This window comes from Colius striatus, chromosome 8 (assembly GCF_028858725.1).
Source record: "Colius striatus isolate bColStr4 chromosome 8, bColStr4.1.hap1, whole genome shotgun sequence".
In the NCBI taxonomy this organism is placed as follows: Eukaryota; Metazoa; Chordata; class Aves; order Coliiformes; family Coliidae; genus Colius; species Colius striatus.
In genome coordinates, this window is record NC_084766.1 from 20,667,463 (window position 1) to 20,692,778 (window position 25,316).

Below are 25,316 nucleotides of genomic sequence, written 5' to 3' on the forward strand. Positions count from 1 at the left end.
AGGATCTCATTGACATTTATAAATATCTAAAGGGTGGGTGTTGAGAAGATGGGTCCAGTCTTTTTTCTGCAGTGTCCAGTGACAGGACAAGGGATAACGGGCACAAGCTGGAACACAAGCAGCTCTACTGGAACGGACATCCAAAAGGAGCTGCCGAGCCCCTGCCTGCCTTTCACGGCGGGGAGCTCGGCTCAGAATGCCTGGGGCTGCCGAGCCGCACGTCTCACGCCTGAGGAGTCGGCCGGGCCTGCAGGCTGTGCCCGGGGCTGGCAGCCGGCGGCTCCGGGGCAGATTGCGGCGCCCCGCGCCCCGTGGGCGGGCCGGGCCGTGTTTACCAACATGGGAGGAGCCGGCGGGGGCTGGGCGCTGGAGGCGGCCGCATCGCTTGCGCTCGACGGGAGGCTGTTACACGACTCTGGGAATCGGCGGCATGGCCCGAGGTCTCTTTCTCCTCCTCGTAAGTGTCCGGGCGGGTGGGCGGGAGCCGGGCGGGCCAGCGGTCGCGGCGGGGCTGTGCGCGGCCCGGGCCAGAAGCGCTGACTGGTTTCTGGTCGCCGCCGCTGCCAGCAACGAAGTTTTTTTTTTCCCGAGACTTCAGCTAACTCATGAGGCGCTATTTTTTTTTTCCTTCTCTTTAAAGAAACCCTTCAAGTTAAGGCACTCTGTGATTTTATAGTCACTTTTCAGGGTGCCAGGTGAAGGGAAGAGGGCGTTGTGGAAGAGCGGAGGGAGAGGGAAAGGGAGTGGGTGCAAGTGGCCGTCAGGGACACGGAGCCGTGTGCTGGAGCTGCGCGGAACTCAGGCAACTGGCGCAGGTTCAGCATCCGCAGAGCCAGCGCAGTTAGACCTGGGGCCGGGTATCTGCCCGGACAAAGACCGCGTCAGCGAAAGGGGACGTGCACTGCCCCTCAGGGATCCGTAACAAAGTGATCTGGTAAAGCAATAAAAAAGAAAATACCAGTGGCGAAGCAGTTTCGAACCACTACTGACAGTGACCCAGGAAAAGCCAGGGAAGTAGTCCAAGCCCGGTGGCATGAAGTGCATGCAGCGCTTACTGGAAGTGGTGAGGCAGGATATTTCTTGCCTTAAACGTGCCCAACGTGAGGCGGAAGCTGCAGAGGTTAGCTCACATATCTGCTATCACTGAACTTACCTTCACAAACACTCATTTTGAAGGGCTGATGTCATCAAGGAAGGTAAGAAGGGGTTTCAGTGTCTGCAGCATAGGCATCCCTGGTAGTACAGGGGCATTAAGCCAAAGGGCTGTAGTGGCAGCCAGCTCCTGGGCAGGAGGCCTAGGCACGTGCAGGTGCACTGGCTCTACCTGTGCTGGGCAGAGCTGCCCCTGGGCAGCCTCGCACCCAGAGCCAGAACTAGGGCAGTGGGATCAGGCAGCAGCAATCAAGCAGCAGGAATCAGGGAGATCAAGCAGCTGGCAATGAGCTCTGCTGAACAGCAGAGCCATCACTCGTCTGGATCTGTGGGTGCAATAATATGACTTCCCCAATCCTAGTTCTCACCTATTTGAGAGGGAGCTCACTGGAGCTCACCTTCAAAAATCTCTTCAAAATGTGATTACATTGCCAATGAATGCAGTTTGCTTTGGGGTTTGACAGGTTAAAATTAGATGTTAAGGTTAAAAACACTAAAGTTCTGATCTGATTTAGAATATAACAGGTAGTAAAGTGTTTGAGGTGATTCAGAGGGTTCTATCCATGTCCCTGCACAAAGCATCAGAGCATAGTTAAATACAAAGAAGGATTTTCATCTGGTGACCGAAGTATGTATTCTCTGTTCCTTCACCAGAGCAGAAATGTCAGCCTAACTCAGTATCTTGGAACTATTCAGAATATAAATTAAAATTTAAAAATACTTTCTCTTATCACACTGCTCCCAGAGAATGGATATAATTTCTATTCCTATTTTCTAGTTGTTTCCAAATTTCAGTAACTTTCAGAAAGACTCTAGCACACCCACATACTTTCTATTTTTTAAAAATTAGGGGGTTTTATTAGCATGTTGTTCCACTACATATAACTCAGTAAACCTGGGCAATGTTTGGCATACTAAGTTGATTAGACCAGAACATTAAAGTAGTATGTTGAATGAGACCTTAATTTTTGCAAGGAACTCCACTTTGCACTACAGTAGAAGCAGTTGCAGGGACAGCCATACAAAATATCAATGGTCCACATAGTCTAAGTTTACTCTGTAAAACAAGCTGCAAAACCACATACCACTTAAACACACTCTAAAGGAATCGGCCATCTAAAGGGAGTGAAGTGTTATATTTTGTAATTGTCTGATTTAACTACAGAGCTGGCAGTTTTCTGTAAATGTAGAAAACATATCTTTGAAAATAGGACCTCTGCATTACTGCACTGACCCTTCTTTCTCAATTCCCAGACAACTAACGCGTATATTAAACAGTACACATATGCATGGCCATGAAGCCTCAGGTTAACCCAAGACTTAAGTATAAAGGCCCTAATTCTGGAAACATTTGTCTGCTTACGTTTCCACAGTTCATCACCATTATCACTGAACAAAGAGAAAGTGACAACAAGAAAACTGTATTGTGTTATGAAAGGGAAAAGGGAGAAGAGTTTCTAAATTTCTGTGCTCTCTAGCTCTTAGCCACAACATCATCAAAATGAGGTGGGAGCTCTTAATATTGCTCCAGCTCTCCCAAATTGTGTAGTATTTGTTATATGTTCACTAGTACAGTGCTCCTAAAAATCAAAATTAAAAGAAACAAACAAAATGACCAAACATACAACCTCCATACCCTCAGTATATTGCCATGATTTGCAGCTGAGATGTGAAATACTAATGGACTGAATTTGGACAGCGACTCTTTTAAGACACTGGATGGTAACTGAGTCTTCTTGCTGTCACAAGCACTGAACAGATGCATCTCACTCAATATATAGGAAGCTCAGGATGCAACTAGTTGTGGGGAATGCCACCTCCCATTGCTGGGCTTCAGAAAAGGAAACTGGATTCTTTTTGTCCTTATATAAGATTTTAGAACATAAAATACTATTTTTTGTGGTTATTTTGATACTAATTATCAACTTCTGCCTTTGTGGGGGGAAAATAAAGAGACATGAGGAAAAAATTATACTGGAGATACTGGAAGCAGAAATTACTTAACATAGTAAAAGAACTGAAGTAGAGAATCCTCTCAACAAGAAGTATGAAGTTACTCTTTGAAAAAAGCTCTCCTGTCAGGGTTAACAGAAGGGAAGTTAATTACATAGAAAACTCCATTAAAATAGGACTAACTCTAGCAACCATTTGTCAAAAGTACCAAAAGCAAATCGAAACTCAGAAAATAAGTGACAAGATTTTTCTTGGCTCCCACTTCTGAAGAAAAAAAAAAAGGCAAGAAAAAAATCCCTCCCCCCTTTTTTTTCTTAACACTTAGAAAGCCCCTGATGAGCTCATTCGTTTTGCCCCATGTAATAAATGTGGAGTGTAAAAAAAAAAAGGCCACCAAGTTCTGAAGGCTCACCCTTCTCATGCATATGGATTAGAATTGGGAGAAGTGGTTTGCTAAAAGTAAAGTGTGTTATAAAGATAACACCAGAAAGCAGACTTTTTTTTCCTCAGGGTTATATGTTTTAAAGCTTTAAAAAATCCTCTATGCAAATAAGACATTGACACACTTCCAAAGCTGAAATTACATCCCCATAAAGTGTATCTGGTGAAGCTTTTCAGTTGAAGGAAGGTGGCCCATTATGAAGGATGTTCTGATACAAGTAGAATCAGAGGTCTGAGAATCCCAAAATGACATGAGTTTTCAATGAAACTAAAGTTCCTGTCACCCCACCCTGGGAACACAGATGAAACCAGGTTTTATAAGCCTCCTTAGCAGATGCCTGTTGGTGAAACCATTTTAGAGGGCTCTGTAGGAGTGAAGGAGAGAGAGAATGTAGAAAGCTCTCAAAGGCAAAAGGAGAGAAACCAATAAATTGGTCTCCCTTGATAATTTTTATGGCTTTTAGTAGGGTTAGATATCCCTAATTGATTGATTTTATTTCTATTGACTATTTAGTTCAATATAAGTCTGCAGTTTAGATATGACAATGAGTTTTTATGTTTAGATGAGAACCTCTGTGAGTCATTTTAGGCTGAAAACATACACCAGTGTTTGAATGTACACATCATAAAAAAGCACCTATCACCCCCACGTATGTAAAAGCCCCTGAAGTGCTTCCTTTCCACTTTTAGCACCTGCTGCTCAGGGGGAAGAATGTGTGTAAGAAGCTAAATAACTGTTGACTTTTTTTTTTTTCCCCCTGAAAGACACACAAAACAACTTATATGGCAAATAGATTGCTTTTAAGAGGTTGCAAATCCAGGAGGAGAAAAAGAAGTATGAAAAAAAATAAGGTGTTTTGAAAAATCTCCAGTTTTCTCATTATTCCTCTGGGAATATATGCCACTAGGGGAGGGTAGTGTAAGATGCTCTTGTGAGTAGAACCAATGTAGGTGGTTGGTGCTGCTTAAATTCTAAGAAATGATCCCCACTTCTTGTAAATGTACCAGGAAGTTCATCTCCGTGAGCGACAGCAGAGAGCCTCTTCTATCAAAAGCGTTATATTTCTGTATATTTGTCTCTCACCATATCAACGTAGCTCATTTTTATAAAAGCACATGCAAGAGACAGAGAGGTTGGCTGTCATGAGTCACACAGAATCACAGTATGGTAGAGGTTGGAAGGGACTTCTAGAGATCATCCAGTTCAACCCTGCTGCTAAAGCAGGTTCACTTTGATCAGGTTGCATAGGAACATGATCAGGCAGGATTTTTAAACCTCCAGAGAAGGAGACTCCACCACCTCTCAGGGCAGCCTGTGCCAGGGCTCCCTCATTCTTACAGTAAAGTAATTTCTCCTCATCTTCCAGTAGAACTGCTTGTGTTCCAGCTTGTGCCCGTTATCCCTTGTCCTGTCACTGGACACTGTAGAAAAAAGACTGGGCCCATCTTCTCAACATCCACCCTTTAGATATTTATAAGTGTTGATAAGGTCCTCCCTCAGTCTTCTCCTCTCCAAGCTAAACAGTCCCAGGTCTCACAGCCTTTCCTCATAAGAGAGATATTATAGTCCCTTCATCACCTTGCTAGCCCTCCACTGGACTCTCTCCAGCAGTTCTCTATCACTCTGGAACTGGGGAGCCCAAAACTGAACACAACACTCCAGATATTTCTACCAGGGCAGAGCAGAAGGAGAGGAGAACCTCCCTTGACCACACTCTTTTTAATACACCTCAGGATACTTGGCCTTCTTGGCCACGAGGGCACATAGCTGGGTCATGGTTAGTTTATTGTCAACCAGGATTCACAGGTCCCTCTCATCAGAGCTGCTCTCTAGCAGGTCACCTCCAGCCTATACTGCTACATGGGGTTGTGTCTTCCCAGAGGCAGGACTTGTCCTTGTTGAACCTCATGAGCTTCCTCCCTGCCCAATTTTCAAGCTGGTTGAGATCCCTCTGAATGTCAGCACAGCCTTCTGGGGAATTAGCCAGTCCTCCCACTCTGGTGTCATCAGCAAACTTGCTGAGGGTTCACTCCATCCCCTCATCCAGGCAATGTTTGTGCACATTCTGTAATTACAGACATTCAGTAAACACACACACACAAAAAGTCAGCTAAGTTTTACTTCTATTAGTCATTTAGAAAGATGTTTCCTTCTTTCATTTTACCTCTGGATGTTTTCTAAGTGTGTGTGCTCTATACTTCACCAGTGCCATTCAGTTTCTCTGGCGTGCCCAGGTAGTTTGTGAGTACACAAGGGCTACAGTAATCTTCACTCTCCTTCTTCTCTTTACTGTTGCTCTGAGCCTTCCCTGCCTCCACCTGTTCCACAAAAATAAATGCTTTGGCTTCTCTGAATTGAATGCCAAAAGTAGGACAGGGTGACCCTGTGGGTGCAGAGCTTCATCAGGTACAACTGTGAGGGCAGTCAAGGAGGAGGTAGCCAGGCACTCATAATGAGACAAGTGCTGCTGAGCTGAGGCACATTCATAACAGCCTTGGCTGGGCAGGTGGCAGGGCCAGTGCCATGGTCCCTTCCTCACCACATTGAATCACAGTTCCTCCCTCAGCAATGGAAGATGCAGGAGTCCTTTCCCCACCAACTTCCTTAGGCCACAAGCCGTGCCTGGGCCCACCACGTCCCCCAGTCATGCTGCCTGCCTTCAGGGCTGGAAGTCTTCTGGTGCCATCAGCTTTCCTGCCTAAAGACCCACCATACCGCCTCAGAGCCTCCCCACCTTGGCCACTGCCATGTTTCTGAATTACTCTGCCTGCTGAGGCTTCATGGCAGGCAAGCCAGTAAGGGAATCACGATCCTCCAGCTCTGAGAGCCAGGGCAATGCCTGTACCCCCAGTACTGTCTCGTGACCATCCCCTCCCTCAGCCCCATCCAATACATGGCAGAAGTGCAACAGAGAAGCAATGGAGGTGCAGGGCTTCAATGCTGCTTTAGGGAAAATCAGCCGAGACTGGACATACAGAGTTGGGCAGAGAGAAACTTCATGAGGTTCAACAAGGACAAGTGCAGACTCCTGCCTCTGGGAAGGAACAACCCCATGCACCAGTACAGGCTGGGGATTGACCTGCTGGAGAGCAGCTCTGTGGAGAGAGACCTGAGAGTCCTGGTTGATAATAAACTAACCATGAGCCAGCAATGTGCCCTCGTGGCCAAGAAGGCCAATGGCATCCTGGGATGCATCAAGAAGAGTGTGGCCAGCAGGTCAAGGGAGGTTCTTTTCCCCCTCTGCCCTGGTGAGGCCTCATCTGCAGTCCTGTGTCCAGTTCTGGGCTCCCCGGCTCAAGAGGGACAGAGAACTTCTGGAGAGAGTTCAGTGGAGGGCCATCAAGATGATCAGAGGAGTGGAGCATCTTCCTTATGAGGAAAGGCTGTGAGATCTGGGACTATTTAGTCTAGAGGAGACTGAGGGAGGATCTCATTAATATTTACAAGTATATAAATGGTGGATGTCAGGAGGTTGGGGCATCCCTTTTTTCTTTTGTATCTAGCAACAGGACAAGGGGTAATGGGATGAAGCTGGAACACAAAAAGTTCCATTTAAACATAAGAAAAAACTATTTCACTGTAAGGATGAGGGAGCCCTGGCACAGGCTGGGAGGTTGTGGAGTCTCCTTCCTTGGAGGTCTTCAAGACCTGCCTGGACGTGTTCTTATGTGACCTGATCTAGGTGGACCTGCTTCTGCAAGGAGGTTGGACTAGATGATCTCTAAAGGTCCCTTCCAATCCCTATCATTCTATGATTCTATGATACAGCCCTGACTGTATTTTAGTAATTATTTCTTAATCAGGCTTTCTGTCCCAGTTTTTAGTAAGTCGGTTCTCCTAGGCAAAAGGAAGACAATCATGCTAACTGGGCACATCCATTTGACAACTTCTGTTAAGATCTTACATTAACTTAAACCATTTAACATCATTATCCTGAGACTTTGGGAAAAGCACCCTCAAAACTTTGGCAGGAAAGGAAGATAGTCAGAGCACTGAATGGAGGAAGTGGTGGGCTGAGCATCCATACTCAGAATTTCACAAGTCCTAAACTGCTTTTTGAGCAGCTGAAGCTTCTCCTCCAGATGCAAAGAACAGCATTTTTAATTTCAATCTGTAACGAGTGTCATATAAACTTTAAAACATAAACCTCAAGCATTATACAATTTAACTTGACTGTGCATTCAAAGAAATGCATTGGGGTGTAAATCATTTGAAAAGGAGAGTGATACTTCTTCCAGGAATATATAGGTGTCATCTACTAGGTAGAGAAGTAAATGAATTGGAAAACAAAGTGAGAACAAGATCATTTCAGAAATCAGGTGTTTTTGGCTGAAATTAAAATTTTTTAGTGGTCATTGTTCAAAGATGCATAAACACTGTTCACTTTGCAAGCAACAGTAGGGTGGCAAGAAATTAAGATATCATTTGAATTAAGGACGTTCTATATGAATATTATTATTATTACTGGCTAAGAAAGGGCAGATTTAGACACAGTGATCTGAGGCAGAGGAAGCTGGTCAAGAAAATAATGGGAGTTCCTTTGCTTTGCATTATAATTAGGCATATGAGGATATCTGTTACAACTCAGATATATAGGCCTGTTCTCAACCATTAATATTCAAAATACAGTCCCTGTATTTATAGGGTTGATAGCACCAAATCTGTGTCATTGTCCTTTAACTCTTCTGAAGTAATGAACAACTTTAATAAGGATATGAATATCAATATATTTAGCAGTAAAGTAGCAGTACTGATGTAATTCTGTGCTAGTAGTAAAACACATCTACAGTCCTTGACAGTTTTGGAGTTGTTTTGTGCTTTTTTTTTTTGTAATTATAACTTGCTGTTCTTCTCTCCTAGGTGATTGTCTCCGTTATTGAAACACGGTGCAAAAATTATACTGAAGCTCCAATACGTATAAAGTACAATAAATCAATTACAAGCAGGATCATGGCTAAGAGGGAAACTAAGTGTAACCTGGATGAATACATGTTAGATTCTCAGTGTTGCAAGAAATGTGAACGTGGTGAGTATCATTATAAAAATGTGCTGAAAAGTCATTAGGGGTGGAAACCACAATATGAACAATTGCTTTCTGCTGGGATAGCTATGTGTCACCTGTGATTTCCTGGATGTAGTGCTTCGTTCTAGTGGTATCTCTCTATCATAGGACATCAGACACTTATAAAATATTTGCTGAGCTCAGTGCACCAATAACTTTTCAATAGAAAATAGTTACAGCATCCTTGTTACAAAAGAGTCAAGTTACATACATGTTTGAAAAAGCTTAAAAAAGTGCAAGCACAGGCTTTTGCCTACAACAATCCATATATTCATGGGTTTTCCACTTTTATTTGGCACATTCTTCAGCAAATTTGGAGGAAGGGGGGAGATAATCAGATCTTATGTATACTACATTCCCAAAGAGCATGTATGTATGCATAAAGAATATAGATTCTATCCACATTTGTAAATCAAAACTTATTAGGGATTAAAAAGAAAGTCTGACATAGGTGGTGCTCTCTGTCCAAAGGTATTGCAAATCTTAATTCTCATTTTTCTGCCTTTGCAGGTTTTGTTAAAAATACCAGCTGCCCAAAAGATATTAGCAAACACTGTGTTCGGTGTGAAAATGGAAAGGAGTACACAGATCATGCCAATGATTTCAGCAAGTGCTTAAGATGCAAATTATGTGACAGCGAATTTGGTATGTCTATAGAAATAGCAGCTCTATCAATGACTTTTTTGATACAGGATTTGACTGATTTTCATGTAATTAATAATATTATTTTTAAATGCTGGAATTGATAGAGTAATGTCTTTTATGCATCCAAGATGTTGTGTGTGATATAGGATCCACCTATCCCAGTATTCTACATTCAGTTACGGAGGCAAAAGATGCTTTTTAGAGAAAGCACAAACAAACCTGTCCCCTTTCTGTGGGCTGTTCCCTGCAAAGTCTACCAGCATCCACAGCTATGGGAAAGGATGTTAGAAGGTCCGTCTTTACCTTGCCATTTTAGTATCTTTTTGTGTGCCCTGCTGGGGAACACCAGGTTCCAGAAGCTGACTATCTGTTGCATAAATACCTATCACAGATTTATTGGGTTTTTTAAAGGTCGAGTGAACTAGTCTCCTACTAGTGGCACTAAGTTTCCTATAGTTCTAGTATACTTGGATTTAGGGAATGATAGTTCTGCATTCCTCTTATTGAGTTTGATGAGGGACAGCCAACACTCCAAGTACACAGATCACCTGCTGGAACATCAGTCTACAGTGCTTGCCTCTTCCCATCATATCTCCATGTGCATAGAAAATCTTTCTCTTTTTCACTGCTATAATAAGCATTTTTGGATGGGTAATGGAGTACAGCAAAACGATCCAGTATTTTATGCAGTGCCACAAAGGAAACTATTAGTTAAGCAGAAGGGGGAGAAAGTGCTAATGGGATGACTAATCACATTATCCCATGGATAATAATGTAGTTGAAGAAGAGTCAGTAGAAAATATTTGGCAGGAGGAAAAGTACCACTGAAGTTTCGTGAGAACCATTCTTAGATCATGCACGTCTGATATTTCTATGAATGACTTCAGCACTGGTTTCACAGTAGAACTTCACCAAATTTTGAAAGATAGTATGGTTTCCTATTACAGCGGGGCACTGAATGTGGTAACTCAAAAGTTCACTTCTATTCCTATATGCCTATAAAAATGGCCTTCAGAGTAGGTAGCTACTTAGAGTAATTTTGAAGGCAGAAATGTTTTTTCTTAGATGGAGATAACCTCATCATACATACTGAGGACAGGAGAAAACTAATTCACTTGTTGCGATACTTAAGCAGGGAATGTGTTAGTATGGAATTCCTTACCATTGGAGGTCCTCAAGAAGAGAGAAAACTTGTCTCTCAGGGAGAGTAAATAACCTATCTCTGACATCAAGCAGGGAGATGCACTACGTCATCTTTTGAGTTTCCTTCTGGCTTTACATATCTGAATGGAAACAAGAAGCTGACAACATTTGGCACTGCCAAACAAATCCTGTTTAGTGAATACTTTGTTGCGTGATCTGTTTTCTGAGCTCTTGGCCAATAGAAGTCCCTTTGCCATCTCTATTCCCAGTACTCTGGCAATGGGGCTCCTTATAAAAGCTTTGTTGTTCTTAGAATTAAACCTCACCAGTGCTAGCAGTGGTAGAGCTAAAAGCCCATAAATGTGAGGACAAGAGCTTGTCAGTACAGGCCTGCTTTTAAGGCCTACTTTTTCAAACTAACAAACTTTAAGGGTTTTATTTTAGGGTTGGAGGTTGCGAGGAACTGTACCCCAGTACAGAACACAGAATGCACCTGTGCAAAGAACCATTTCTGCAATTCTTCTGTACCGTGTATGCATTGTGACCGATGTACCACGTAAGTTGATGCCTTCACTATTAAATATGGAATAGTTAATATCATATATTATCACACTTTTTTGTAAACAGTTTCAAAGCAGAGGCTAAGGCAATGTGTTACCTGAAGGAAAACACTAGTTTTCCTTTACTCTTGAGCTGACTGAGCTCAGTCAGCTTCACTTGCATCCATGCCAGCTTTGCAGAGTCCCACGGAAAAAACTTGTATATGTCCACCAAGTCTATGTATACTTTTCAAAAATAACAAAGTATCATTTGTAATGATTTTCCCTGTTGGCTTTCTGTGATCTACATGCCATTATATGAAATATTTAGCTGATAAAAAATGTTAGAAGATTTTGATTTCCTCTTTTGACAGAACTTATAAAGAGAAAATCAAATCCCATTGTAATTTTTGTTCATGTTTATTTTCTGCAGATGTGAAGGTGGCATAATTAAACAACAGTGTACTTCAACTTCAGACACTGTGTGTGGAACGAGAGGTAACGATTTAAGATGTAGCATTGTCTAGCATCTGCTGTATTTTGAGAGGCAATTGCAACTGAACTGTTCTACACAATGGGATACAGTGATTCCTGACAGCTAAGGGCATCATATCCAGTGGGTCCTGTATTGACCTGTAGAGCATGGTTGCTCTTTTCCCTTGATCACTGTGCAGATGTAGGAGCCATTACTCCTTTTTAGAGGTGACTCATCATAGGTAAGACTTTGTCACAAAAAGGTAGATTCTACCACCAGGAAACAACAGAAAGGCTTTTATAATCTGATGCAATCATGTTTAAAATTTAGAGTATGTTGCTGTATTGCATTTCTTGACAGTTTTCATGTAATGTTTCCAATGTTCCATCAGAAACAGAACTTCCAGGATGGGCCATTCCTTTGATAGTGCTGTCAATTTTGATAATGGTAGCCGTGCTAACATACTGTCGTAAGTGATTCCCTATTCCATATTCCTTTCATACTCTGGATAAGATATTCAGCTGCATACTCAGATGTAATTTTGTATTCTTAAGAGTCCAGAGGACAGATGTACTCCATTCTGGAGTTTAAAAAATGCATTTTTTGTTTCAGTTATGAGAAAACAAAAATGTTTTACTAGCAAGGAGAACCCAGGTGAAGTGGTCTTCAAACCAAAGTCACCTTTTGTAAGTATTGTTGCTTACATCACGAAAACCCCTCAGCTGCATGTAAGGAACTTCATTGTATTTAAATTACACTGGGACTCCCCAAGACACATGCATGCCTCGTTCCTGTGACATTAATGGAGTAAATTTCACCATGAGGACTCTTTTAGGAGACACAAGAGAAACGCTGTATTATGTCTTCTGGATTTGTTGACATGTTTCTTAACTTACAAAATCAAAACCTGATAAATGACCAGGCATCCACTTAGCCCAGGGTACCTGCCCCCATGCATGCTTTTAAGCAGTAGCACTTGTGAGAGAATTCCCCAAGCTTACCCCAGTCAAAAGAGGCCCCTCTGTCTTATCTGATTCTCTCAGTCATAAAACAGGAGAATCATGGAGAAAACAAAAAATACAGAAGTGTCATGAAATGTATTTTTCCTCTTATACAATCTTGGTGTTTTACAAAACTGATTTCTACTCATTTTTCTCCTACTTCTCTTTTCAGGAGAATGTACCTCTCATATACCCAGGTAAGAGACAAGTAATTTTTCAAAATTCTGTAGAAGAAAAAAAAAAAACCAGTCATGTAAATCCTACACTAAAAAAGGTATTTTTGTGTAGACTTTGCCATTGCCTAGAGCTGTTTTTCTAGCAGAACAGTGTATACTCATTAAAGAAATGCCAGTTCATATTGTGCTTACTAAGGCATTTAGTGGGATCATGGACGTTTTGCCCTAGGGGGAATTTCAGTTGCTAGTTGACCACCGGTGAGTGTCTGTTTTGCATGTGGTACAGACACTAGGAGGCAGCAAGCTGCATTTCTAGAATCCTGGATAACTGGTAAGGGAGCAGTCCCACATCCAGCAGCAGGATCGCAGAAACACAAACCTGCCTTGTGCTCAAGGGCAAATCCACAGTGGTAAGACACTATAGGAGAAGAACACAAGCACCATGGCTGTATTACAACAAAGGATCTATCCTTTTTAGGACCTTTCCCAACACTATTTTGAGCAAAATAGTTACATCAGGTACAGAATGACCAGACTTTAATGACAGAAAATGGCAGAATAGATTTGAGAGCAAACAGATTCTCTTTCAAGTGGTGGAAAGCAATATGGATGCAGTCCTAAATATTTGAATTACCTAGCGTTTGGTAGGAACACATAAAAGCAGATCTGCTATATACTGTAAAAAAATCACATATAAAACACACCTGACACAATCTAGGATAGGAGAAGTATCAATGCTGAGTGCAGTTGATCAAAACCAGGGAGAGATAAGTGCCAAGAGCATTAACTTCCTTTTTTCCTTCTAGATATTGACCTGAGCAGCCATATTCCTGGTATTGTGGGGGAGATGAAACTCCAAGATGTCAAGACATTTGTTCGTAATCACAATGTAGAAGAACCTGTGATAGATCAAATTCTTCATGATTATTGTAGTGATACATCTGAACAGAAGATTAAGTTGTTTCAAGTCTGGTATCAAAGACACGGGATAAAAGGCGCCTATGGAACCTTAATAAGCAGCCTGAGAGAGTTTAAAATGTGCACTGAAGCTGATAAAATTGAGGAAAAACTGAAGCCAGCTGTTTCCAGCTCTCAGAAAATGGAAGAGTCTTGTAACGATGACACTGAGCACAGCAAAACCTGCAATCAGGAAGGCAGAAGCTCTTACAATGAGAGTGTTGAGCTAAGTCCGTCCTGTTCTAGTACTTTGGAAAAGACATAACAGAGTCATTTGAAAATTGTTTTCTGACCAACTTAGCATTTTTCTAATAACGAAAGTTTTAAGTGCCATTTTCGTTGGCAGCTCTGATTCAAGAAAGCCATAATATGAACAAGGAATAACTATTACTTTCATAGCAATACTTTTTAAAAAAGTTTTAGCTTTTTTGTTGTTGTTAAGATCTTGGAAGAGAAGTTTTATGGTGCAATATAAGAGTCCAGCTACAGGATTCACTAGAAGAAAGAAGTTCTTATTTAGTCTAAACGCATGGTCCTGCATTACTTAATCAATGTAATTATTTGCTCAGATTAAAATTGAGGGATGTTGGTTTTTTTCAAAGTGAAAACTCTTGTGTTAAGAGTCTATGAAAGGTCCTTGAACAGAAGTACATTCTGTGAAGAATACTTGAACAACAATAATTACATAATATAGACCAGATTAATTTTTAATATAGGTGGTGTTAGGTAATGAAATTGGGCTCTGTTGTGAATGGGATTGCTCCTTTGTCTAAAAGCACCTCTGTGTGGGAGTATACAGTTTTGTACATGTGTGTGTATATTTATATGTGTGTGTATATACAAGCAAGTTTTCTATGCAAAAGCTTGCAGGGCTGAGTAATGTTATCTGCAATGATTGCAAACCTTTCTAATGTTAAAACCCTTCAAAGAAGCAGGAGCTGAAGCAGCACCGCAGAACCATGGCTTTTGAAAGGCAACCTGCAGAAGCTATGAAGTCATCATTAGCAAGTGTGCAACACTAGCTTCTCTGATGCAGGAATTGATAGGGAGAAAACATCATTGTCATTAAAAAAAAATCTACATAGTGCTTGACTCCTATCTTTCATTCTTATCATGCAACCTACAAATGTCATTTTTAGATTTTCTTTTACTCAAGTTAGTAAATCACTAAAAGAGAGACCACTCACCTGAAAAAAAAACACCTTACCATTTTTCCATGACAGAGCGCAGAGGGCTCAGCTCCTAAATTCAAAGGACCAGTTGGTGCTGACTGCTTTGCAACAAGGCCCTTCCTCCTTACATGCCCATTTATGCAAAAGCTCTCACAGAGCTTTTCAACAGAAGAGACGACCTCAGTGGAAAGGTTTGATTTCTCCAGGTCACACAGTAAGAGCACTTCTTTGGCTCTGCCATCAGGTTTCTAGAAAGAATCTCCAACCACTGTCAAGACTCAAATAAAACATGAGGAGACCTGCCTGGGCTTCCTCCCACGTGCCAGCTGGGGTGTGGAGTTGGGCCTACTTGCTGCTACCTGGTGTCGAGGGTGTGGAAAGGGCAGAACAGGTCTGGTAGCAGGGTGCCAGGTGCTGGCAATCAACTCTTTGCACCCGTCACTATGTGGGGTTGCTCCAAAAAGGCACCTTGCTAAAAGTGAGGTGCCTAGAATGGCAGCATGTGGCCCCTGAAGACAGCTGGAAATCTGTGTATGGCATTAAGCAGGAGCCTGAAAGGAAAGGCAACACTTCGATTAACTTAAAAAACTTTAAGCCTTTCTCCGACTTGACCCATCAAAGGTCTGAAGGATACAGAGTATGTTGTCTTGCTGGGTGCAGGCCTTGTTAAGGTTGTGCAGCTCTTCCTCAGGTCTCAAGTACCACATAAATGCTAAGCACTCAGAAAAACCTTCCACCCAACTTTGGAGCCTCTTGCGTCCAACCTTCTTGCATTTTCTGAGTGTCTAATCAGTCAGTTTTGCACTACTATACTGCCCAAATTCCCACATTGTGCTGATTTTTGAAGGGAAAAGCTTCAGGTTGCCATAGCTGGAAGGTTGAGTAGCTGCACACCAGACCTGTGCACATATGCACCGATGAAGTCATTGTCTAAATGTCTTGTGTCTGTGTTGTGTGCAGGTCTGACAGGCTGCAACTGTGTTGCTCATTGCCGTGTGTATGCACCACATAAGCAGGAGAATACAATGGCTGCATTTCAGACAAGCAGCATAGCAGTGGTGTAGGCCGTCTCGTCTTTCCCGTGTTGAAGTTATGAAGACACACAGCCAAGACAGGAAGGAAGGAAGGCTCCATGTTCTCATAAGCCCTGGTAGAGAGGCTGCTCCCTGTCCCACCCAGGAAGGCATAAATGTAGCTTAAAGTTATGCTGGCAGGTGCTTGATTTGAACTTTGACTTTTCTTGGCTTCTAGCTTTATCTCTCAGAGTGAGGCATCTGGCCACCAGAAACTAAGGTTAGCCACCACTTGGGGCCTCAGTGGGTCAGTTAATACAACTGATCTGAACTAGGCAGATCTTAAAGCGGTGGCACCAAACCTCATACATTTGTGGCAATGAAACAGAATGAGAAATTTTTCTTTCATCACATTGGAATTCCCCAACCTCAGTATAACAAGGATGTTTAAAAAAAAAAGTCCCTGAGCAGTGAGTCATATTCTCCTTAGGAGATGTCTGCAAGGCCATACCCAAACTGCCATTATCTCAAGTGGTTAACATACATCTTAATTTTCTTTTAACTGAATCACTGTGCATGAAAAAAGAGGACTGATTATATTTTGCAATTGATTTTCCAAAGGCCTATGTGTCTATATTGCAGTCAGCAGTGCAGTGTAGAGTGTGTCGATCAGGCTTCAAGTACCTGGACCAGAGGCCTAAAGTAATTGCTGATGCAGTGTAACACACCCTGCTTCCCATTGACTCTGCTTCTGGCCTCATTTTTCAAATTAGGGCTGCACAGGAAAAGCATACCAAGCAGGTTATATTATGCAGCACTGCTTATAGCACTGTTTTACCTTTCACTCTCACCTTTCATTCTCAGAAAGACAGTCTACACTGTCTCACTCTGATAAGCAGCTGCCAGGGCCTTAGCTGCTCACTGAAATGCAGTTCTGCACTCTGTGCTCCACACTTGGCATGCTTGCCATGACCAATCCTTCTCCCAGAGGACAAGGCTGTGTGATGAGTAGTGTAAAATAACTCTTTTTCTCAGCTTTAAGTAGAGGGTAAAAAATAAAAAATGAAAGCAACAGGAATGACTTTGAAAAACGAAACTCTTCGTTTTATGGAAACTCAGCACCAGAGAAGCAAGTGGAAACTGAAACAGAAACTTGCTCAGGGAATGACTTGGCACATTTTTGAAAGCAAATTGCAAAGGGGAAGCTCTCTCTTCAGGAAGCCAAAACTGTGCAAAACATTTACATTCATTATTTAAATAGTAAAACCAGAACCATTGTTATTTAAAAATAACAACAATAGAAGAACAGGAACATAAAAATAAAAGGCCAGAAGGATGCTCTTATGTCAGTCCCCTGAAAATCGAAAGTGGCACAGGAGGCAGGGGTCTGTTCAGAAATTGCACAGGCTGTTTTACTGGGCACACCCACCCCATCTGCTCACACAGGCTGCAAACTGTAGCCTGCTGCCCTGCAAGCAAACCAAACACCTGCAAGAAGACAGAAGCAAGATCATAATTACAGTGTGGTACTAGAATAAAGCAGGAGACATTCTAAACAGCTCCAATTTTACAGGATTGCTGCAATACAAAGTAAGTTAATTTTAAAGTAATCCTGCAACCTGCCAGTTTGTGAAGAGATGTATTGAGAAATGAGTGCTGAGTACAACGGGACTGAAACGTTTCTGCATGGATTGCGTGACAAGCACATTAAAGTGTGAGAGAGCCGTAGGTTTATTTCCTGTATGGAGGAGAGAAAAGGGAAACAACACAAACAAATTTGTGAGAAGAATAAAACAGTCCTGCAAAAAGCCTTGGAGTTAGACAGTTTTCTTGTTTTGAGCAAAGATGCAACCTCAAAACTCACATTTCTCTCTTACAGTTTGTCAATACTTTGATTTTGGACTTGAAAGGGAAGCTTGCATTCCTGCTGTCCCACTGCTAGGAAGAGGAAAACACCCACCATGTGTGTCCAGTCTCCAGTATGGAGCTGCGGTTGAGAGCTACGAGGGATGTGGGAACAATCACAAAGCTTAACATACAAGTCAGTGTTTTCTGGATAGCTTTTCAGTGGTTTTAGTTAAAGTTCCTTTCCAAACTGAAAGCAGGACTTTTAAGGCACATAGTGCTAGAGGGCCCTTTCACAAAGCTTTACAGAGATGTCTCTCATTCCTCCAGTAAACCAACAACTGGGACAAAATGGTATTTCCATAAGGAACCAGCAAAAAATGTCTGTGATCACAGGGGTGCTGAAAAGTGTCCTGAAGAAACTCAGTGGGGAGGAATTAATGATGGAGGCAATGGCAGGAAACAACCAAAGTTGAGGTCCTTGTAGGGACAGCACTCAGTTCCTGTGCCCCAGGGGCATGCATGACCAGAGACTGCTGATCCTGCCTCCCATACAACTTCCTGCAGTGGTGCCACTACAGCTGGCTATCCACAGGAAATTATAAACATACCTGTATGTATGTGTTTGGGATATGAACAAGAAATGAAGCAGTAAAAAATTTCCCACATATTTATCCTACAGTCACAAATGGGATTGACACATTTTCCATATTAACAGTATCTGAAGATTTATGTGCTCTTCCTTGGTCTTTTCCTGGTCCTTCCTTTATAATGTATGAAGATCCCTCTCTAGACATACCTCTGGGACAACTGAAGCTGCAGGGAATGTGTTATGACACTCAGATTGCTATGATGCACAGACAGGCCTCTGGCAAGCCAGTCTCGGTGCGTGCTGGGGCTGGTTGTGCCATGACATCTTTTCTCTTCTGGAGGGGGACCACAGCTGTCACTGCAATGGGGAAGATCGACTGTGATCTGGATGGGTGTCAAACGGTCTTGAGGTGCAAGATGTGAAGACAACACCTATTCCTGTACTTTAGGTGACAGAGGGGCAACTGAGCTTACACCAGACAGTGCTTCCTCATTTATCCAAGGATGGATAGTGGTCACCAAATTATTCAGTATTTTCAAAGCCTTCAATCAATTTTCTTGAGATTGAAATTCCTTTGAACAGCCCCCCAGGAGTGGTGCCGGGGGTTTGAGTCTGGCGGAGAGGGGATGCGGCAGGGAGCAGCAGCGAGCGCGGTGGAGGGCCCATCCCTGCCCGCGCTCAGCAGGTGGCAGCGTGTGTCCGCGCAGCCCGCGCCGCAAACCGCGCCGGCCCGGCACCGGCACCCGCGCTGACGGACAGACAGCCGGCAAGAGCTCCCTCCCGCTGCCCCCCCGCTCCTTCCCAGGCTCCCCGCCTGGCTCCCGCTCCCGGGACTGAATTAATTACTCTCACAGGGAATGGACATGTTATGAGTTCCCCCAGGAAGCAAGCAGCACGCTGGCTGGACCAAGGGCACAAAACCTTGCCCTGGCAGACCTGAGCCTGTCATGAGACTAAGCCAGTTCCAACTCCGATTTTACAGGTGATCCCTTAGAGTCATATTCTGTAAGACTTAAAATGACACCTGCGATGTTGTAAAATGTTGTGTGACAGCTTCTATAACGCTCTGTGGCTTTGAGGAAGAGCACAACCTGACTCCCTTCAGCAAGCCCAGGATTAAGCGGCTCAAGAAAGTCCCCCGCTGCAAAGCTGAACTCCGCTGCAGCGCAGCCGATGGCTTGGCATCACCAGCTTTAAGTTTAATAACACATGGAAAAAAATGTGTCATAAAAAAACATGTGGGCCGCAAGCTGAGCACTGATCTCTGGAATTGGCACTGTTACTGAAGTACGTGCAGCGTCACCTGTGCCAACACGGATGTGCATTGCAGTAAAGTCTTAATAAATGCTCACATAAAAAATAAAACAGTTGAGAGTCAGATATTCACTTGATCATTACTTATGCCACTGGCAAGACACCAGTCAAAGGTAGGCGTTAGCAGAGGCAGAGCAAGTTGAGAAAAGACAAAATAGCTGTCCTGAAATTTGGTCCTTGGAAGAGTAGATTTTGTGTCACCATAATCAAGTGAAAAAACAACTGCTGACAGTGGGGAGGAGAAAGTGTGGGTGGTGGCATTTCGGAGGCTTTCTGGAGGAACTAGCTTATGAATAATACCCTTAATGGCTACAACATGCAATTGAAAATGGTCTTGTCTTCTTTCTCGTCCAGGCTTGTAAGTTAGCCTATCATTTTAAATAACTATATATTAAGCGTGGGTTTTACTTCTGTTCTAGCTATAGAAATGTTGGGAATAACCATCACAAAATTGTTAGTTTACTGCCAATCTTACAAAATCTTTGTCTGTTGTTTCCATCAGAAAAACTGGAATGGCTATAAGTCCTTGAAAATATATAATCTTGTACCATCAGAGCTTGCAAAGTAGTTAATGTATTATGTTTTTTGTTAGCTCTATTTATGTATCTTTTGCAAACAGCAAATCATCAATAAGCTATGCAAGGTATACAGCTCCTTTACTGAAATGCCTTTCTCGAGAAAGCCTCTTATTGCAAGAGCTTTATTCAGGTCTCCCTATAGCAGTCAAAAGCTTTTCCCTGACACCAGGCATACTGGTGTAAGGAACTTCCAAAGATCAGTCTATAAAGATGTTATAAAGAATCTAACAAGCAATGTTGCTCAGTGCAGCAATGGTAATAATAATAATAATAGGTTACATGGGCAGCCACTCTCACACTTCAGGGAGCCCAGGTTAAGTGGTTTGTTAAGCAGTTATGCTACCAGATGTTTCCAAGGATTCCTGAGCTGTGGCTTTACTGCAGGGTACTTGGGGCTCACTGTCTATGGTCTGCAGGACTGCATTTACCTGATGACCCAGGCAATATACACTGCAGGGAAGGGTCAAGGAGGTGCACAGAAAATTGGAGAGGTTATTTGTCCTCTCATCAGCACGTGCCTTTACAACTCTAAGACTCTACTAGCCTGCTGTCAGAGCATCTTTACAGGGTCTTTTTATTTGTAAATGAAAACAGATGAGTAAATTCATGAGCTGGAATTTTAAGGCTGGACACAAGATAAAAGCTCTGTATTATGGAAGGGCTGGAGTCAGTCTTACAGATACTGTCTTCCTCTTCCCTCTTCCAAACATACATCACTGTTTCCCACAGCATTCTCAGACAAATTGTTCTTGGCTTGGATGGACATACACTTTCCTTGATGAAAAACTGGTTAGATGGTCAAGTCCAAAGAGTCGTGGTCAATGGAGTGAAATTCAGTTGGTGGCCAGTCACGAGTGGTTTCCCCCATGGCTCAGTGCTGGGGCCACTCCTGTTTAGCATCTTTATTAATGATCTGGATGAGGAGATAGAGTACACCCTTAGTAAGTTTGCAGATGACACCAAGCTGGGTGGAAATGTCAATCTGCTTCAGGGTAGGGAAGTTCAGAGAGATCTAGATAGGCTGGATGGCTGGGCCAAGGCCAATTCCATGAGTTTCAATAAGGCCAAGTGCTGGGTCCTGCACTTGGGCTACAACAACCCCCAGTAGCGCAATAGGCTTGGGGAGGAGTGGCTGGGAAGCTGCCAGGCAGAGGGACTGACAGTGTTCTCTTCCAGCTGAAATGATACTATGATCACAATAAAAACACACAGATCCTCCAGGAAATGCAGTTTTCAACATCGTCTAACTTATCCAAGTCCAAACCAATTACCAACAAAACATGCAAAAATATGTATCAAAAGAACTACCGTTTTCCTGCTTTCTTCTCTCCACTATTTCAAAGAAAGATAGCCATCTACTGATTTTTTACTCAAATGAAAGATATGGTTCTTCCAAATGTGACTGAAAATGTTGTTAGTCAAATTAAATCAATACATTGTATTTGCACAGCAACAAGGTCCAGAAAATTTCAGCAAAGAAAAGAAAGCATTGGAAGCTGTGACTAGTTCAAAGTAGGACTTCAAGTGAAATCCTGCTCTACTTGGATTCAAGCTAGAAACTGATCAGAGAGGCAAACCATTATCTCTAGAAAGCAAGAAGAATTTTCCTTTTCTAGGCAACATTCCAGTCAAGGATCTAATCAGTCATCAGCTTATACTCACTCCTTAACAAACCTGGGCAGACTTAGGCATAACCTTAGTATAGATAAGTCTGTAACTGAGTTCATGACAGAGCCAAAAAACAAAGCAGAATTTTTAAATTTTTAACGCTCTCTTGGTGCTAAAGGCATGACTTAAAATGAGATGATGCCAATCTCTTTGGTGTCTTAATACATTAGCAAACCCAGAAATGCAAGTCAGATGTTCCTCCTTCTCCCACTCTAACCCTATGCTAAGTGGTGCACTAGATGGTAACATTCACATGAGCTGTGTCAGAATCTGACTGAAATCCTCATCTCTGCACAGCAAAATTGTTTGCAAGTCTCTCACCATCCAGAAGCATGAGTCTGGGCCATTTGAGGCCATCTCTTTCCTGATCATTGAAGATGTTCCATTATGTGTAGTTAAATACTACACACAGTGCAGGTTTGAAATGAATTCTCTCTCTTTCAGGGGATGCCTAAACTATTAGGTGATTTTCATTAATTACCTAGTGGAGCGCATGCCACAGGAAAAGTAGCCAAGGAATTGTCCAGTTTGTGAATCCAAATAATGCAGAAGGGCTCAGCAGCTCAGTACTGAGAACTCACTTGTAGACACTGGCATCTACTGAGATATTAGGTACCTAAATTCTTCTGTGGGACTAATCTGGGTTAGATTGCAGGAAGTAACAAGAGCAAATAACGTGCTCTAAAGGCAGTGTTGCACTATAAATGTTTTTACTTTGTCACATTAGACTGTCCTTTGGGATTTTTTTCTGGTTTTGTTCTTTTTTTCCTAATAAGGTATTTGGGACTTTCATCTTTGAGAATACAGTTCTGCTTATGATAACAAACAGGAAAGTCTTCTAGCTAAGGTGAAACCCTTCTAGCTAAGGTGAAACCCAAGACTTTTTCCTGTTGAACAATGGAGTCCAGAGAGAGTTCCTATTTATAAAGAAAGGGCTGGAAATTCCAGACACCTTAAAATAGATGCACACAGTCCTTCTGCTTTAAAAACTACTCATTGCTTTCTGAGACTTCTAAGACTAGAAAGGACTTTGAAAGCTCATTTACTCCATTCCTTTGCCCTGAAGTAGGATTATCTAAAACATTTTTGTCCTGTCTCAGAGATGGAGACTTCAAAATTCTCTAGGTAGTTTACCGATGTTTCACAATCTCTACTCTTAAAAAGTTTGTCTTACTATCAAAACAATCCCTTGGTGTATTTTCAGTTCTATCCACCTTGTCATATCCACTATGACATGGAGAAGAGATTGTTCCCTTCTGCTTTCCAACAGCTTTGTACATATCTGAACATCATCATCATGCTTCCTGCTTTATCCTTTTTTGCTCCTTTAGGCTATACAGCACCAGTTTGTTCAGCCTTTCATTGCAGGGTCACATCTTCTGCACAATGACAAGAACACAAATATGAGAACTTTTTTTTTTCCCTGCTTTTCTGCATGGTCACATTAGCATGATTAAGCACACTAATTCAGTTACCCTTGAATTTCCCTTTGGTTATCTATATTTGAAACTTGATAATTAGTCCTCCACATAGGAGAGTATTTTTAGATGCATACATTTCTGAATACATTGTAATCCAGAATGAAACCATTAGGGACTTCTGACTCTCCCTCACATGGCAGTATAAATGCTTAGCAGTATATAATGTCTAAAACAGGATTCTTTTTTAAGATCTTATGCTTAAAAAATGTCAGTCTAATTCTAAGTCCACTGTATGCATTACCACTTTAGCTAAGCAAGCAGAATTTCTGCAGTTAGTACTTTAGTTCCACAAAGAGTTGGCCAAAATATAATGACTGAAATGAATGCTCTTGGCCCCTAATCAGGCATCTTTTGCAAATGTGAAGGTATTTTACACATGACCAAATTTGCTGTCAAAATCTTGGCTTATTCTGTCTCTTTTTCACATATCCTCTAAATATTGCTCAGTGAGAAGCCCCATGTAGTCTGGCGCTGTATAAAATAGTTGGGTATTACAACACTCTGGGCTTCCAGGGGACACTGCATTCATCAGGATGAAGTCTATATTCAACTAGTTTAGCTATATGATCTAAAGAGCTCTGTGCGTCTGTTTCCTCTATTCTGCTGTCATGGTAAGGGTCTGCTGAGGAATTCTCTCTTTCCTGCCTCATCCTTATTTGAACAAGGCCACATATATGCAGGCTATTTCTTCAAATGGATGCCTTTTTCTATTATTGTGTCAGGTCCTAAATGCATTTCTTAACTTTTGTGGGATCGTTGAATCACTGCAAATGTTAGGAGTGATGACTTCAAAATTAAAAGAATGAGACATCAACATTTTGTGCTAACTAGAGTCCTTTGACCCCCTGCCTCTTGCTGTGTCAGTTTTGCTGCTTTACCCATTTTCTCAATATTTAGTTACAAGATACAGACAGACCATTACCAGAAAAATTAATGTAATCATGAACTGTTGAAAATCAAGTATTTCCTAACATTAGTATTTAAAATTTAATTTCAGCATAACTCTTAATGTTTTTTGTGGCTGCAACTCTAAGTCATTATAATGACTTTCTGAATTATTATAATGTATCAGCTCCTCTGTTGTTGGGACATTGCAAGCAGTCAAAAAAGGTGTCAAGTCATTCTTTTAAGATAACTCCTGGTGTGCCCTACCTCAGCTGTTGTTCCCACAGGGTGGCCAACACCCCATGCTCCACCATATATCATTCCTCTGCTGGAAACCACACAGCAACAGTAGTTACAGACAATAATAATGCATGAGACAGAAAAACAAATGAAATAAATAGAAATCTCTTTAGATTAGAACTTAAAATTTTCTCTTGAAGATCAGTAACAAATGGCCCACGTCCTAGGAAAGAACTCCATCCCTAAACACATGTATTCAGGCACTGTCATTCTGAACAGGTTTCAGGATGTGTGTGGATAGGAACTCCTTTCAAAATGCCTTATCCCTAAAATAAAATCTTAATCTAAGATAATTGAACATCTGTAATACTAAACATATTAAACTAAACAAGGAAATAAGTACTTCTGTCCCTAACTCCTAGACACCATTTCATATATAAATATATTCTAAACAGGTTATGAGAACACATGTGATAATCTAGATGAATAAAATAAAGAGATTACTACTGGGAAACAGACCTCGTACCCTAAATCTCACATAGTCATATGTCCTGTGTGCCATCCATTACTGGTGGAATTCCTTTCACGTCAGGGGTTTGTTAACATTGTTGGTGTATTCATCATATGACCTTATAGATGTCATTATTTTGTGATCTATCTCTATCCTGAAGATGATCAGTTGTCAGATGATGACAGTGAATCACCTTGTTCCCAGCGTAACTTTGGATTCCAAACCATTTGTGGAGCTCAAACCTAGGCAGGGATCTAATCTGCCATTTGGATCTACATCCTTAGAGATGCTACATGATTAACCAAAGGGAAGCTCTTTGATTCAAGCTGGGGACTGACTTCTTTCTTACCTTTCTATACACCAGAAGTCAGCCTCACTGCATTCTGATGAAGTGAGGAGAAAAAGAAATATTGAAAATGCTCATCTGAATGTGACTAAAGCAAACAGCATGTGCCACAGCGACAAAAAAATG

General features: G+C 42.0%; 1 protein-coding gene across 2 annotated transcripts; it reads left to right on the forward strand.

Annotated features, from left to right (window-relative positions):
- The first annotated feature begins 350 nt into the window (after positions 1-350).
- FAS (Fas cell surface death receptor) lies at positions 351-14,629 on the forward strand. 2 transcript variants are annotated; one of them, XM_062001810.1, is made up of 9 exons: positions 351-457; positions 8,408-8,573; positions 9,120-9,254; positions 10,842-10,953; positions 11,370-11,434; positions 11,803-11,880; positions 12,024-12,097; positions 12,585-12,609; positions 13,395-14,629. In XM_062001810.1, the coding sequence occupies exons 1-9, from the start codon at positions 431-433 to the stop codon at positions 13,808-13,810; spliced, it is 1,098 nt and encodes a 365-aa protein (XP_061857794.1). In that variant the 5' UTR covers positions 351-430; the 3' UTR covers positions 13,811-14,629. The 2 variants fall into 2 exon arrangements, with proteins under 2 accessions (XP_061857794.1, XP_061857796.1); XM_062001812.1 differs by lacking the exon at positions 11,803-11,880.
- Positions 14,630-25,316: the final 10,687 nt, after the last annotated feature.

Bases quoted from the DNA above. Each gene is read 5' to 3' on its own strand.
- FAS (XM_062001810.1), top strand. From the start codon at position 431: ATGGCCCGAGGTCTCTTTCTCCTCCTC. The intron at 458-8,407 runs GTAAGTGTCCGG...CTTCTCTCCTAG, and splicing joins GAGGTCTCTTTCTCCTCCTC to GTGATTGTCTCCGTTATTGA. The intron at 11,435-11,802 runs GTAACGATTTAA...ATGTTCCATCAG, and splicing joins CACTGTGTGTGGAACGAGAG to AAACAGAACTTCCAGGATGG.